Source organism: Cnephaeus nilssonii (genome assembly GCF_951640355.1).
Source record: "Cnephaeus nilssonii genome assembly, chromosome: 1".
Lineage (NCBI taxonomy): Eukaryota > Metazoa > Chordata > Mammalia > Chiroptera > Vespertilionidae > Cnephaeus > Cnephaeus nilssonii.
Genome location: NC_137072.1, coordinates 67,493,496 through 67,511,210, shown reverse-complemented (window position 1 = coordinate 67,511,210; position 17,715 = coordinate 67,493,496). Strand labels below are relative to the sequence as shown.

Here is a 17,715-nt window from a genome sequence, read left to right as displayed (position 1 = left end):
AAATGATGCTGACAGAATCTGAAGTAGATGGGCTGGGCATGATAGGCAATTAAAATTCTTGATTTTTCCTAAAAATAAATGTCCCTATAAGGAACAATTGACAAAACACTATGCATGTCTAGATGCAATATACATTTAGTATGACAGTATTATCTCAACTGATTCCAAAGATTTGTCTACAATAAATTAAAACAAAAATACACTCTTTCTAAAGATCTGCAGACCTATCCTTTTTTCATATTTAAGCTAAGCATGATAGAACATTGGTCAGAGAAAGTACAGAATTTAAGACAACCTGGACTTGCTGTAAATGTATGAAACCCAGCTCTGGATGCCTGGTCCCAGACATTAGCTCAGTTAACTGTATACAAGTTCAGACGTTCCCAGTTCCTTTGTTTTGATTTTCCAGAGCCACTATCAGTGCATAAAAGACTTCAATCATGAAAGGGAAATCATTTCATTGTTCACATACTTTATAAACAAATTAAGGAGAGGTCAAATACATAGACTTCAGTCCTATGAGCAGATAACATGCTGCAAACTGAAGAGTTAGAGTCAGATGGAACTAGATATGATAACACAGATTTATATCATACACAGAACCTAAACGCCTTTCACTTCTGGTTAGGCATGCTTCTGTTTCAATGGTACGTGGCTAAACAGGTACCAAAGTTATAAAGTTAGACAAGTCTTCATGAAGCCCACAGGTTAGTTGGAGAGACAGACCTTGAAAAAAAATCATTACAATTGTGAGTAGTATATAAGGAAACTACAATAGAAACATGTCAAACTGGGAGCTAACCTGGTCTAAGGTTCTGAGAGGACCTCCTTGAGGAATTATAAGAAAGCCCAGGGAGGGAGTGAGGGAAGAATTAATGGATTTTTGCAAAAACAAGATAAAGACAACTTTGGCTAAAGCACAGAGTTTGAGGGACCTGCTAGCACCTGAAAAAGCTGAAGAAGAGATATGAAACACAAATTTCTAAAAAGTAGTAATTCCTTTTATTACAGAAGGAATTGGTCATTTGTTCAATGACCTTTCAATTGGCCATTTGTTAGAACAATTCTTTCTAACTACTAGTATAGTTTTGAACAAGTAGAATTTTCAGATGTCTAAAAAGATTAGGGTATACAAGTTAACTGAGGAGTCCAGTCAGCAACTTAGTACCCAGATGTTGGTCAAGGCCATGAGGCTAAAACTCTTTTACTGGTTAACTGGAACTATATCAGAATATTGAACTTGATCTTAGGGTAGAAGAAATAGGTTTTCTAGTCATCCAGGATACATTACGTTTTTTTAACTTTCTCTGCATCGAATTTCCTTTACTTCATTAAAAGCAAGTTATAATGTACAAGTCAAAAACTTTGCCAAATATAACTGAAATTCTAGCTAAGAGAATCACAGAAACATAAAAACAAACCGGAGTCACTACTACACCTTCAAAATAACTATGGGAAAGAGGAATCAGTCAAAAAATTCAAAATTGCATGAATAGCATGTTTTAATCTATCTAGAAAATAATCACAGCAACCTTTTTAAAAATAAAACAGACACAGAAAGGGGGAAATGGGTCTCCACAATTTTATTTCCATGAACTTAGAATTTGGGGGTGTGGGGGAATCATGGAGTAGGTGAAAATTTCATTTACTTATTCTTTTGGAATATTCCATATGAGGAATTAGCAAACTGTGACCCAAAGGTTAAATCAACTCATCTATTTCATAAGATCTCTGACAAACTAGAATTATTTTTACATTATTACATAGCTGAAAAAATCAAAAGAATGTTTCATGAAATTCAAATTTCAATGTGCATATTTGTATTGAACACAGCAATGCCCATTTGTTTATAGAAGTCTATAGCTGCTTTTGCACAACATGGCAGAGTTGAGTAGAAGTGACAAAAACAGTTACAGCCCCAAAACCTGAAATGCTAACTATCTGACTTTACACACACACACACACACACACACACACACACACACACACACACTCATTACCAACCTGTTTTATAAAAATCCATTTGGGACCTGGCTACAAATGGCAGGTAGTGCAGGTGTTCAGCCTGGGAGGAAGACAGACTTGGGTTCAAGTCTCACTTCTAGCCTTTACTCAACTGGGAAACTGACCAAGTAATTTAATCTCCAGAGCCTCTAGGTTCCAAGCCCGCCCTCTCTCGGCACAGTGGGGGCAGAAATCAGCACATGTTCTGTGCATCAAACTATGTACCCTTGCTGAGGGTTGGGTCCACCTAACAGAAAAAGTACCTTCTAACATGTTTATGTAAATGTGCACTAACAGTTGAAGGTGGCTCTTTGTTCCTCAGTTTTCTCATCTGTAAAATTAAAGTAATAACCAATAGCCTCTTCTTGAATTTTGAGTATCACATGAAGTCATGAAGGGATTAACTCATATATAGTGCTGAGCACAATGTCTTGCATTTAATACATGCTCAGAAAACTCATTCTTGGTATTGTTATTCCAAGTGATTCAGAAAAAGAGCAGTGGTCCAAGGAGGATGTGGGGAGAAGGGAAGGAAGAAAACTTTAACTGTATTTTTTCAAATAGAGACACATTAAGGAGATCTTCTGAGATAGAAGAGAAATGACTGCCCAAATACCCTCCTCAGGCTCTAATCTTCAATCTTTTCCATCTAAACCTTAGATTTCCCACATTTAAACTAGATATACGGCTCCTTTCATTCATTCGTTGAACAAATAATTTTGGAGAATGAGTCCTGTGCAAGGGAGGGGGCAATAAGCAAGGCACAAGCTCTGCCATCAACATCTCAAGACTGCTGAGAAAGGCCAGGCGTAAACAGGAAATGACAGTTCAGTGACATAAGTGCCTTAACAGGATTAAGCCCGGATGTTCTTGGAACGCAGAGAGAGGCTTCTGTGTGTGTGGGGTTGCCACAAGAACTAATCAGTTGCTAAAGTAATGGTGTTTTCTTCTGTTTGGTTTTCAAATGCCTGTAAAACCCACAGTATCACCTTATAATGAGTAACATCACTAAGTGCATCTCACCTAATTATCACATCTGAATATGCTGGAAAGACTGGATATCAATTAAATACAATGCCCGGGTATTTTTCATAATACTACCCACTGTCCTCTTCCAAAAATTACTCAACCTGAAGACAACTCACCCTAGTTGCTCAGATGAAAAAGCGCGAAAGTATTCTTAATGTCTTTTTCTCATACCCACATCTAATCTGTCTAGGCATCCATTCCATGAGCATCACCTTTAAAATATACTTAAATCCAACGCAACAACTTCTCACCATCTCCATCGCCATCTCCATTGTGCAGCCACACTCCCTTTGCCTAGAATTGAATTACTGAAACAGCCACAGAATGGGTCTCCATGTTTCCACTTTGGACCCTCCCTGCAAAGTATATTTTTACGTAAGAGCTGGAATGATCCTTTGAAAACATTGCCATAACAAGTCACCTTTCAATGGCTCCCTGTTTCACTCAGAAGAAAAACTCAAGTCTTTACAATGACTTACAAAACCGTACATAATCTGCCTCCTTCCCTCCACTCCCTCCTACTCATCTCAAGACTCCTACTCCCCGCAACTGCCTCCGCTCCAGGAAACCGGCCACCTTGCTCTTCTTTAACTTGCCAGGCCCAGTCCCACCGCAGGCTTTGTTCTAGCTGCTCCCTCTGCATGAAACACTTGAGTGATTTTCAGGGCTCGCTCCCTTACCTTCTTTAAGTATTTTCTCAACTCTCTTTTCCATGAAAATCACTTTGATCCTTTATGTAATATTACAGCTTGTGCCTTCACTCTCCATCTATGACACAACCAATGTCCCTTTTTCTGAAATCACCTCACTCTTAAACCACTTTAAGTCACATTATGTTTTCCTGAGAACTAGCAAGATATAGAAAGACTGCCTTAAGACATCTAACTTATAAATTCCAGATGAGTCATTTAGCCTCAGCATCCATGCACACTGCAATCATGCCTGGTTACAGGATACAGAAAAGATTTGTTTTCCTGCTTGTGTGGAAAAGAGGTGAAAAAAAGACGGCTGGAGATGCAGAATAGGAAGAAGGATGGAGAAAGAATGTCATTTCAGTGAGCTTAACAGTGAGCTATACCACAAGTGTTTGTAATCTCAACCACATCCGGAGGGACCAGAAGACTTACAAATTGCAACATCCACCAAACCTACAAATTACAACATGAATTATAGGTAAAAAGGGGAATAAAACTAGCTATTTTCAAAATAGAAACAGGTACTTATAGAGCTATTCAGAGACCTTCATAGCGACCAAGAGCCCATATGGATGCTTGTTTTCCCTTTTGCTTTAATTTACATGTTTTTAGGAAAAAAATATACTTGTAAAAATAATAGCCATGTGATCAGTCCATTTTTGTGTTCTGTTTCCATGTACAACAATCTAATACAAAATTTTCCATTATTATCAAGCTATCAAAATCAAATTCCTTACTCATATGAGAAAGCACCAACAGTAAAATGGATAAAATAATAGCTCATTCTATTAAGATGCATAAATAATTTCAAAAACAGGATAAATGTCTTAGATGCTATATCGCAACCTTCATTACAAAAAAGCTTTCTTTTCATGTGTTTAATATTTCAAGAAGAAATGCTTCATTTGGAAATCATTCTCATAGCTTATTTTTATTTTAAATATGAATTGAATTTTATAAATATCAAAATAAAATGTATACTACCTGAAAATTCCCTTTAAACGCAGCCACAGGGAAAAAAAATAACTTAAACTCTATACAAATTTTTCCTTGTAATGATCTCATTTATTACATACTAGAGGCCCAGTGAATGAAAATTCATGCACTGGAGGGGGGTCCCTCAGCCCGGCCTGCCCCCGCTCACAGTCCAGAAGCCCTCAGGGGCAGGAGGTGACCCAGCGATCAGGGGAAGGCAACGCCCACATCACACCTCTGCTGCTGCCACTGCCGGTAACGCAAGCCTCCACCGGCCCTGGTTACCTGAGCCTCTGGCGGCCCTGGGCAGCTGAGGGGCTGAGGGGACTGGGGGACTCCAGAGGCAGGCTCACAGAGCAGCCGGATCCGCCTGGGGGCGGGCCCAGCTGTGCCATGTGCCTGCTGCCCTGGCGGGGCTGAGGGTACTGGGCACCACCGTCTTGTGGCTGTGGGTGCCGCCATCTTTGAAGGTGTGACAGTCAATTAGCATATTCCCTCCTTATTGGCCGTGGTGCCACCAGCCATCTTTGTGAGGGTGTGACAGTCAATTAACATATTCCCTCTTTATTAGATAGGATACCTTCTTTACTATAGTATGCTCAACACCGAGGACCCGGAAGTTACTTCTGGTTAGAACTATTTTTAAAAGGCAACTTTATGCAAACTTTGTACTTACACATTCTGTGGCTGTGACTACTAATGAGCTCGAGATGACAGATTTTCCTCCGTTAAAACTCACTGAAACATCAAGAGTTCTGAAACAAAATGAAGAAACAAAAATTAAAAATAAATTTAAAGCTAGAATATTGTGGGATATTTTTACTTCCTTACATAATTCAAAACTGACCGGAAAGTCTACTTAAAAAGTCCAAGCTTTTGATCAGCTATTCCAGCTTTTTTATTTCTTAGTTCCAGTTCCTACTGGACTAGCCAGAGGCAAATTCTGTAAGTGATCTAATTGTTCCTAAAAGTATTAACATAAGTAGAAACATTTAGAAATCCCTGTTATTTTTTACAATAATCCTCTCTTTATCTGAGTTTTTACTTAGATAAGTCTATAGTCAACTATGGTCTGAAAATATTAAATGGAGAATTCCAGAAATTTAAAAAAAATGATAAATTTTAAATTGTATGCTGTTTTGAGTAGCATGATGAATTTCTTACCATCCTGCTCTGTCCTACCCAGGAGGACCCAGTCATCCCTTTGCCCACCTTATCCATGCTATAAATGCTCTCTGCCCTTTAGTCACTTAGCCCTCTCCATTATCAGATTGACTATCAACGTAGCTCAGTGCTTGTGTTCATGTAACCCTTACTTTATATAATAATGGCCCCAAAGTGCAAAAGTAGTGTTTTGGATATGCCAAAAGATAAGTGGCAAAGTGCTCCTTTAGGTGAAAGGTATGTATGTACAGAAAAAACGGATTATATATAGGTTTTGGTACTATCCCTGGTTTTATGCAGCCACTGGGAATCTTGGAATGTATTCCCCATGGATAAGGAGAAACTACTGTAGTTTAAATAAATTAGAAAAAAATTCCTTAATCTGCAAAAATGATGATATTCAGGTTCAAAAAATCTAAAAAGAGATAAAATATCCTTAATCTCCATTTAGCTTATTTCCCCTATCTCTAAACATTACTATCATCATGAGATTCATGAAAACAAATGTACTAGGTAACATTTTGTTAATCTGGCTCCTATAAAGTGCTATGCTCCAATCCTCATAAAATATTCTAAATTCCAAAAAGTAATAGCCAGAAACTATGCCTTAATTACTCTGAATTAGTAGAATTTTGCTAGATTTAAAAGATTTCTTCTCTACACCTTGAATCAAGTGACAAATATGTTAGTTAAGGAGAGTGAGGATTAAACAGAAACAACCTCAAGGTACTGGTAAAATTTTAGTAAGATGCCAGAGAGGAGAGATAAGAGGTATTATTTAGTGCCAGCTATGTGCCAGATGCTATCATGGGCATTTTACAGACATTATCTCATTTAATCCTTACAATAACTCTTCAAGTAAGAAGTAGTTCCACAGTTTACAGATGGGGTACATGAGGCCCAGAAATGTTCATTACCATGCTGAAAGTGGTAAAACTAAGACTCTAACAAATTTTGAACTCTTTCCATTATACTACACATGCTTGATGAAACAAAAGTTCTTAATGTGTTTCTTTTCTCAATGTGAACTTAGTTTGGATTTGTACAGAGAAAAGAATCACCAGGAAAGTGACTACTAGCAAACTTCTTCAAAATTTGCCTTCAAAATTCAGGAATACTCCTATTAATAATATTTCTTGTAAAATATTCTCTTCAAAACATTTTGTGTTTAAAACAAAGCTTAGTTAAATCCACAAGAGAATGAGAACTTAGGGTGTTTATATCAACTTAAGTGAACTTCTGAACTATTCCAACATAGAACGCCAAGTGGCTTACTTAAAAAAGAAAACTTAAACCTAATTGCTTATTCTGCAAAACTGAATGCCATTTTTTATTTTGTTGAAGACTAAGCACAGTTGAATCCAAAAATAATCTTTCCTAGTTCTTAATTTCTCTACTTTAAAGCACGTACCAGGAAGCATGTGACATGACATGGTTTTAGTTTGGGGGAAGATTATTTGATTTATAATAAAGTATGATTATTGCAGGTAATCTTATTGATTCAGTTTTTGAGGGGTCAGTAGAACAGTTTTTGTTTTACAAGAAAGTTCACTCTTTCCTATGGTAGAAATGTATGCTGATGAGATCTTGTAGGCAACCAAAATAACTGCACATTATCCTCCAAATCTCAGTCTAGTATAATGTGGCTGCTGTCAAATAAAACTGACCTAAGACTCCACAGACCTGGAGGCCTTGCTGGTATGGCTCAGAGGGTTGGAACATAGTCCTTTACACCAAAAGCTTTTGGGTTAGACTCCTAGTCTGGGCATGTATAGAAAGTGACCAATCAATGTTCTCCCTCACCTCTCTTGGACATTTATTGGTTGTAGGTGAGGAAGAAGGACTAAAGATGACTTCATAGGTTCCATCTTGCACAAGTGGGTGGATAAATTTACACAGAAAACATAGGAAAAGAAGCAGGTTTGAACAGAAATACATGAGTTTAACTTGGGAACTTTAAGTGTAAGGTGACTATGGGAAATCTAAGTGAGTTAGTAGACATCTGGATAGTGGACATTTGAATAGTGGGTTTTGCGCTAAGGAAAAGATCTTGTCTGGAGATGTGGAGCTCATCAGCAAGAAAAGGAAGCAGGAAAGATGTGTTTGTGGGTCAGAAATGCAATCATGATGAAAACTGAGAGTTAAAGGACTGCAAGAAGAAGAGCCTGAGGTGGCGTCTGAGAAGAAACAGCCAGGCAGGTGAGAGAGTGAAGTCATGAAACACAAGGAAGAACCTTCTGAGACAGGACCGGCCCATAGGACAGATAACACATGGTGGTCTGGGAAGATAAGGCTGAGAGCTAACAGCTCTTTCAAGTTCCTTTTCTATAAATTGGTTCTACATTGTTTAGAATTGCTTCCACTCTTTGCTCCATACTTAAAAAAAATTTTCCCACGTAGATGGATAGAAGAAGCCCAAACAATCTAACATAACAAAAAGATTGTTTGAAGTGCATTTTAACATCAATTGGTACTCAATTAATTGTGATAAAACTAAACTTATTCCATATGAGAAAATATTAAATAGTATTGTGATATATAATTAATTAAATAAAATTTAATAAGGCCTAATGGTCAAAGTGCTTTTATTTAATTTTTAAAGATGTATGACAATTCCAAAACAGGGGAATAGTTCAGTGCCATATGTCAGAGCTACTCTGATCTGAGAAATTTCATACTCCATGAAATATGATTGACATTTCAATCCATAGTAACCTATCTGCAAGGTATTCATTTGCTACTGACTTTATGCATATCCAATAAAAGACTGCCATTTTATGATCCATTAAAAAGGGTGAAAAAATTAAATAAAATTGTGAAAGACATTTGCTGGAAGTAATAAATAATTTACCTCCAATTTGCACATACTGAAAATTAAACTGGCAACTACTCAAAAAGTTATTAAAATTAAGGTGACTTAAGGTATTTTGAAATTAAGTGCTACTATTAAATACTCTGCAGAGCTTTTTAAAAGTTAGCTTTATGCATAATAAAGATTACAAGTTGAAAAATGAAGTTTCATATTTGTGAATACTTTGAAGAATTTATATAAATTAATGTTTTGTCTAAAATATTTTCTTCAATATGATTAAAACATTCTTAAATAAAGTAATTTCTTTTTGACTTATCTCAAAATATAACTAAAACAAAGATTACAGTCAGGAAGATTGCTAGATTTCAGAAGAAAAACAAAGCTATATTCAGAGATGTATGGCACATAACAGCTATGTTGTATAGTAAATGTTTTCAGTATTACACTGAAAATAACCTCTTTTTTAACTGATTTGTATCCTATATAATAAAAGGGTAATATGCAAATTCACCCAAACAGCAGAAGGACCAGAACAACCACTAGACCAGTTATTATGAGGGGCATTGACACCTCTCGGTCCCTTTCCCTGGCCAGTGGGTTCCGATCACCTGATGACAAACAGGGAACTGGGGGTGGGTGGTGACCACACACAGGTCAACCACAGTGGGGGCGGGGCCAGTGAGCAGGCAAGAACAGCCGACCTCTCGGTCCCTTCCCCTGGCCATCAGGCACCGATCACTGATGGCGAACAGGGAACCGGGGGTGGGTGGCGGCGGGAGGCGTGGCCAGCTGCGGGCAGCCGAGGAAGATGGCCCTGATCACAGGCCAGGCCTAGGGTCCGTACCTGAGCACAAATTTCGTGCACCAGGCCTCTAGTATTTTAATAAAATACAAAAAAAAGGCACTTAGAAATAATCACTCAATTTTAGTGCCTTTCGTCTAAAATATGTCAAATGTCTTAGTAATAGCAAAAGCTTCAATAATATAAAACTTAGAAGCAGATACATAAGAGGTTTTGCATACATATTTAAGGATATCTTCTACCTCATTACATAGCTGTCCCTCTTTGAACACTTTAGTTACCAACACTCTCTAAATAATTCTAATTGTTAGAAAGATTTCCCAATATTGAACTGAAATGTGCCTCCTTTTACCTTCCACTCTTCCTTTCTCCTTTACTTGGGGCAATAAAGAATAAGTCAAATCTATCTCTTACATGACAGACCAGACCTGATGTTTGCACAGAGCTGATGTGTCACTCCTAAATCCAACTTTGCCAGAATTTTAAAGTTCATCCTATTTAATATTTCCATACTTGGCAACATCTTGTTGGCCACCCATAGATTGGCTTAAATTGTTATCCCTCTTAAAAGACAATTTCCAGAATGGAACATAATATTTAAAATAGAAATACAATGCAGATTAGGTAAACTTATCACATTTTTATATGTAATGAGAAAGGAATACACCATGTAGAAGAAAAGATAGAAGTTCCACCACTGAAGGGCAGGTAGCGAAATAAAGAAACAGAGAGGGTCCTCAGCCTTAATGCATCAATGTCTATATCCAAAATAAAGACAAAGAATGTCCTGGTATCCATGATAAAAATAAATAAATCGAAGTCTCATTCATCAGAGAAAACAGAAGAATCTAGTTGGTACTGTATCACCGCCTACTGAGACAATGGAGTGAGAGATTATATAGATATACATACAAAGGTATATTGAAAAGAAGTGTTCATGTAAGAAGGTAGGTTAAAGGCTGAATTTGTCCAACCAAGAAAGAGTAATGAAATTAATCAATTTATTCCAAGAAAATTGATTATATTAGAAACATAACAATGTGGAGGAAAATACAAAAAAACAAAAAAAGATTCTATTATCAACTCAGGCTCTAATCCCAAGTCTACCACACCATTCATCTCAATGACTCAAAGTCTCATTCATCAGAGAAAACAGAAGAATCTAGTTGGTACTGTATCACCGCCTACTGAGACAATGGAGTGAGAGATTATATAGATATACATACAAAGGTATATTGAAAAGAAGTGTTCATGTAAGAAGGTAGGTTAAAGGCTGAATTTGTCCAACCAAGAAAGAGTAATGAAATTAATCAATTTATTCCAAGAAAATTGATTATATTAGAAACATAACAATGTGGAGGAAAATACAAAAAAACAAAAAAAGATTCTATTATCAACTCAGGCTCTAATCCCAAGTCTACCACACCATTCATCTCAATGACTCATCAGCACCAGATGATTAAAATTTTCCACATCCACTGATATTCCTCCACTTCTTACTAAAAACACTCTGTCAAGTGTCTTCCCACACTGCCTTTTAAGAGAACTAATACTATCAGTTTCATCTGATTTCGATATTTATTTCATATTTGCCAGAAGATTCTGGCCAACATTTTTGAAAGCACATTTAACTATACCATATGCCTCCTTAAATAATCTCTATCAAACAAGCTGTAGGATAAGGCTCCAGTTCATTCTGTTCTGTTTTTCTTTCTTCACAATGTGTTTATGTATATTTACCCAATTTGCTCTGTTCTTCTTGCCAAATTACAGGTTTGAGATCTCAACTATTGCAGAGCAGCTGTGTTATTGCTGGTGTCTCACTAAACAAGGGTCAGAGAATAAGCCCATCGTGAAAATACTGCTAACACCTGCACTGTACACCACAAGGCGCCTGCCCTGGAATGGGGAGGATTCAAAGACCTTCACAGAGTCCTTTCTATTCAAACATAAGACATTTTGGTGCAAATGAACCATTGGCAGAAAAAAGCTTCCAAACTATCTACAGTGTTTTCTTGGTAAGACAATTTGTTTAATCATGTGACATTTTAAAATTAAACAGTGTCCAATGAAAGAAATCAAAAAGAACAACCTCACTATTAACACCTTCACATACCTTCTGTTTAAATATTGAGAATTTCTTCAACTCAGTCTAAAAATTTCTATCAAATAAAGACATTTAATAAAAGATTTTTCTCAAAGAAAGTACTTCAAAGAACCACTTCAACAAGGCTAACTGGTGATATACCTGCATAAGATTTGCCCAGGTGGTTTTAACTTTTGTTCACTCCACATCAAATTCGGAATGCAAATATATGTCCTAACTACTCTGCTACATCCTTCGTTCTCATCTCCAAGTCAACAATTTCATGTTAACCCTCTTTCAACCCAAAATTCATGAGCCCTGGGTTTTCAATAAATAATCCTCAAACAAATGTAATTCAGGAAATATAACATAAAGATGAGAAAGGAACTGTTAGAGTAGGCTAATGAGATGAGGCACATGCCCATGATCCAGCTCTAAGACTACACATCTGGCTCTGAGACTGTCTGTCTAAGGTTACTTCACCAGCCTGTTGTTAATTATTTAAGTGAGGGAACAGAGGGAACCATCACCACATCTGTCACCCTCACACAGGAAAAACTTTCATTCATTGCTGGGCCAGATGTGTTCATTTGAAATATAGACTAACTAGCTACTTAATGGGTTTGAAACCTTAGCCAAAAGATAATTAAGCAAGCATATTAAGCATCCGTCACCTTACAGGGCTAAAGTGTTTCAGCTGTGTTGATTTTAATCCAATCTCAGAAGAGAGCTACAAAAGCATTTGAAGAAAAGTCCAGGCAAAGGAAAGCTCCAAATTACTTGCAACATACTTAGTAGAAAAAATAATGATGTCCCTAAATACCTAATACACTCACAAAACATCTTCTCAAGTTTTGCCTCAGTGGCATCATGTACTTGATTTCAAAAAAAGGAAAAGAAGATCAAAAGTAATTATTTTAGACAAAGCTTCTTCCCAAAACAATCTCAGTTTGCTTGTAGGTGAAATATTAGTGTCACAAGCCAAACAGAGGATGGCCTGTCATGTCTGATATATATTATACTCTACATGATCTTTAAAAATCACATCTCCTACCACGAGAACACCTGAGAATGTCTTTCCTACCATGCTAGCAGTCATCAGCTGTACGGTAATATTAACTGGGGCTAAAGGGGAAGTATTTTGGACTTAGGTTCTTGACCCTTCATGGGTTGTAGCCATTAGATGGGCTGACCCCCCGCCTAATGTTGTCACCAATAATACCAAATACCTTGGTAATCAAGGGGGACCATGGGTGGGGCAAGGAAGTATAATTACACAGGGGTCACCACCCAGCTTCCCTTTTGTATGACACAAAATCAAACCACTGCTCCTTTGTGTGTAAAATTAAAGAGAGGTTTCTGGCTTGCGTGGACACCAAAGGAAGGGACTATCACTACTTGCTCCTGGGAGAGGTGCAGAAAATATAACTAAGACCTTGTCTATAGAAAAAGAAACTGACAGCCAGTTTGAAATGGAATTGCCATGCCCTAGAGCAAAGAATATCCTTACATGATATTATTTTACAATGTCATTATAATTTGCCCCAGATTTGTGTTAGCCCCATTACCTATAATAGTACCTCGCACCCTTGGGAATCAATAAAAAATCATCTTTTTGGTGATTGGAGACAAAGGTAACACATCTCTTGATAATTTAGAATTACAACAGCATAATGTACAATTATCCCAAACAAACTTACAAACCAATTCTTTGAATGTCTGGCAGCAATTTAAAAACGACGTGAAAGGATTTAATCCCTTCCACTGTGCAGAGGGCCACCTGGGAAGGCACCTGAGCATTCTATATTGGCACCTCTTGCCCTTTTGGCCAAGAGGGACCCTCTTCTTGTGGTCCAGTTGCCCACAGCTGTTGCCTGAGCTTTCAGTTCATGCCGAAGTTGAAGCATCATGGTAGCTGGTACCATGGATCTGTTTCTCGCCTAGTGGGGTGAGCTGGGCCCTCCCTGGAAAAGAAACCTGGGTTCCCCAAGATATGTGATCAATGCCAGGGCCTCGCCAGCAGGCGAGGGGATCCCAAGGCAGGTGCTGGGCGTGGAAGCCACGGGGGCATAAGATACCAAGGAGACAGAACTGAACCTCACATCACCCTGCTTGGCCCAGAGGATGGCTGGTTAGCCAGAGACGGGTAAGATTCCTCAGGGAAGGAACAACCTAAGACAAGCACAGTCACAGAGGGGCCATCAGGAGAGAACTTGGGGGTCAACAAAGGTGGGGCACAGACCCTTGCCCCTCCCCCAACTTTGCAGAGCCTGAACCTTCACCCCTTCTGAGGGAGGTCTCCTGCCCCCATGGCTGCTTCGCTTCCCATGCACAGCTCAAATCGGGACCCAGGTAACAAACAGAGACTTGGCCAACAGCAGATGCCCTCTCACTGCAACAAGACTTGTTTGAGATGCCTTGTAGCCATGGTGTGGGGAAGTGGGGTTTTTGATATCCAAATCCAGCCTAGAACCAGGAATGCTCAGGGCCTACTCAAGAAGGCAAATAATCCTTTCCACTAATATACACAGGGTAAAATAAGATTGTTGTTAAGAGTGTTGAATTTGACAGTAGAATAGTAGTCAAGTTTTCAGAGTAATTTAAATTGGCTAATTGAAACAAGCGAATATTCTAGAAAAATTGAATGTACCGTACAAAAACCTGTTCTTAAAGTGTTAACAAAAATTTTGATTGGCAATTCATCTCATGGTAAAACTGTGTAACATGTAATGAACCTAAAGCAGTCATATTTTAGTGCAAAAAATTAAAATGTAAAAGCTATTAAGACTACATTATAAAATTCCCAAAAGCCTCCTAATATTTAAATTTAAAAAAGGGGGTGATAGTAGAAGAATATCATGTAAGGAAAAATATCCTGTAAGTAAATTACATCTAGAAAATTTTTACTTTAGAAAATTAAGTTTCATTTGTAATGCTAACAGCAAGAAACCCATGAAAAACACGCATGGTGTCAAAACAAGCCAGAGGAAAAACATTTGGGCAAAAAATGAAAAAGGACCCCAAGTCAAATTTATAGAAAATATTCCTTTACTAACTTTTGGTCAAGAATATGTTTGTATATTTTCAGAAAATAACATTCAGAGGGCACATCTGGGGGTACTGCATCCATTCTCCTGGCAGGAGGGAGAAGGGATTCGCACACAGAAAGCACAGATTAGAAAATGTACTGATGGTCATTTGGTTCAGGTGAGTCAAGGGTCCTGCACTGTCCAGAGGGATGACAGTTTCTCCAGAGCGTATCCATGGCATACAGAGTGTGCTCCATTCATATTTAATAGTCTGTCTGCAATCAGCTTAATTGTCAGGCCACGCCACCAAGAGGAAACTTGACCTATATGGTAATCTCAGGGTGTCTGAACACAAAATGCATCGCAGAAATCACCATGCACTTGAACTGTACACAGTCATTCTAAGCAGTTTGTCAGCTTCTTTCCCGTGGTTTATGGACGAGGTAGGTCATCCGCAAAAAGGAACAGAAGAAACACCTGTCACTACAGCCTATCGCTTTGCAAAAGAGGCACTCTGGACAAGGACAGTCGGCATCCTCTCCCGAGGCAGCTCTGGGCTTGGCAAGAGGCAAATAAATACAACAAACTATTCTGAGCTCCTTGTTACTCAATGAAATATAAACAGGGTTTTTTTTCTTGTGTGTGTTTCAATTATCTGTAGCTGTCGTTGCTTCCTAGAGCAGCAGTATTGAGCTGGCACAGACCTGGTTTCATACTTTCAAGGACAGAAGCACCTTGGCTCCTAAACTGACCAACTCTGGGATCCTGTACCCAACAGGAGTAACTCATCATTTCTCACCAGAACTGTTGCCTTTGTGCATGATCTGCTGGGTTTTTTATTTGGCTTGGCCAAGAATCTTGCCAAGGTTTTAATCTAGGCCACCTGTTCTACATGAATTCTTGAGAATGAATTCCCAAGCATTGTTTTTTGGACTCGTATGATTAAAAATAATACACAAAACAAAAACAGAAGAACTTAATTTTTAAAGTTGTGTTGCTTTAAAAGAAGCTTGATAACAAGGGTGGGGGTGAAGAGGAGGCCACCTGGACTCTGAAACCTGTGGCTCTTTGCTCCTGAAGTCAGGGGAGGGAGGAAGAATAAGGAAGTTTTCTTACTTTGTCCTTTACCAGGATCCTCATATTGGTCTCTCTCCCTCAGCCCCCATGATCTTGCAACAATGTGCTTTATCAGTTGTGAGTTTACAGGCAAAGCAAGCTCCCAAATAAATGGATATAAATGTTCAAAAGAAATCCAAGATAGTTTTCTGCTTTCTTAAATGGCATTCCTTCCAAAATAGGAATCTGATCATTTTTCTCTGACCCGATAGAGGCCCTGCCCCCAGCAACCAAATGCGCTCTTTTAACTGTTTATATAAGTAGTAAATCAAAGTATTGGAGAAAAATGAATTCATCCTTCAGGTAACAAACATTTAGCGAATCTACTGTAGGTTAGGCATGTGTAAGGTGCTAGAGATACAGCGAGAAACAAGGCAAACAAAATTCACCCTAGCAAGGAGACACAATAAGACTGTATAATTACATGAGGTGACCAAGAAGAGCTTACTAAGAAGAAGGCCTCTGAATAAGACGAAGAAGGTGAGAGAGTGAACCATGTGGGGAAGAGCATTTCGAGCTGAGGGAACAGCAAGTGTAAAAGTACTGGTATGGGAGTAAGCTGACGTGGTTAAGTAATAGCAAAGAGGCCAGTGTGACCATAATGGAAAGGGCAAAAGGAAAATGAAGTCTGAGACATAGGAGGGGCCAGATCCTGTAGAACCTTGTAAAACATTGCAGTGACTCGACTTTCACTGTGAGTGGAATGGGGAACTCATTATGGACGATTTTAAGTGCTTTAACAGGATCACTCCTGCCAAGAACAGAAGCAGAAAAGCCAGTGGAGAGGCTAATAAACCAAGAAAGAGATGAAAGTAGCTAGGTCTAGGATGGTATCAGTAGAGGAGGTGGGGAAGGATTGGACTCCGAACATATTTTGGAATTAGAGCTAATGAGCTTCTTTAATGGCCTGCATGTACGAGACATCATTAATGAATCAAAGGTTTCTGACCTGAACCACAAAAAAGGTGGAGCTGCCAATGACTAAGACAGAAAAGACAGCTACGGTAGCAGATGGAGGAGAATGATCAGGAGAATCAATATGGAATTACAGATTTGTTAAAATAGATCCAAACATAAAGTCCATACATGTATCACTGCTAACACAGATATGATTACTCAGAAAGTTGTGGAGTCTCACTGTGAACTTGGGGATAAGCTGGCTCTAGGAAAAATGGATCTGCTTCAAATTCCAAGACACAGTCTGATACAACCATGAGCATGTTATCCATAAAACTAGATTATTACATAACGAAAATATAACTATTTTTTATAGAAAGAAAAAATGAGTCTGATAGTCTTGCACTCCTTCAATCAATTTAAAAGAGACAGCTGATACTGCCCAAATTTATTTAGGTGACCCAAAGTGATGTTCAATAGATATCTTGAATAGTTATACATCCACAGAAGATAAGTGCTCAAGTAAACTTCAAACTACTAGCATGGTTCTCTTGGGTTCCATAGAGAAAAATATAATCTTCATTATTTGAACACTAATCCAGAATTTGGGTTGGGGCCTTGTATATTTTACTTTCCTCTACTCTAGGTTCAAGATCTGTTGAAAGTGATCCTAAAAAATACAAAAAACAAAACAAAACTGTATCCTATTCATTATCATAAGCATATTGTACCCAGTACTATTGGGCTAGGGAATATTTGAAATGTTTCCAATCATTTCCTTCTTAATAGAGAGGATATAAAAAATCATAAGTGGAAATAATAAATTACTAGTAAAATTACTTGTGTATAGGTGATTCAAATAAAGGTCTTCTCCCAAATTAAGTATCCCTTCTTTTAACTGAAGAATGTAAGAATATAGACTTTCACAGGACGGAGAAACAAATTAAAGCAAAAGTATTTCCTAGTCTGAGGTGTGCCTTATTAAGCCATTTTCATTTTTATCTGTAATCTTAATATTTAAAAACTGTAACAATTAGTTAAAATCTCACTTTGGAACTTGTGTGTCTGTGTGTGTGTGTGTCTGTGTGTGTGTGTGTGTGTGTGTG

General features: G+C 38.0%; 1 protein-coding gene across 2 annotated transcripts in view; it reads right to left on the bottom strand.

Annotated features, from left to right (window-relative positions):
• ANTXR2 (ANTXR cell adhesion molecule 2) overlaps positions 1-17,715 on the bottom strand; it is a 139,931-nt gene that overhangs the window by 82,137 nt on the left and 40,079 nt on the right. For both annotated transcript variants that reach the window (XM_079771031.1, XM_079771032.1), the window contains exon 11: positions 5,380-5,458. In XM_079771031.1, the coding sequence (XP_079627157.1) occupies positions 5,380-5,458 (79 nt within the window). The remainder of the gene's footprint in view (positions 1-5,379; positions 5,459-17,715) is intronic.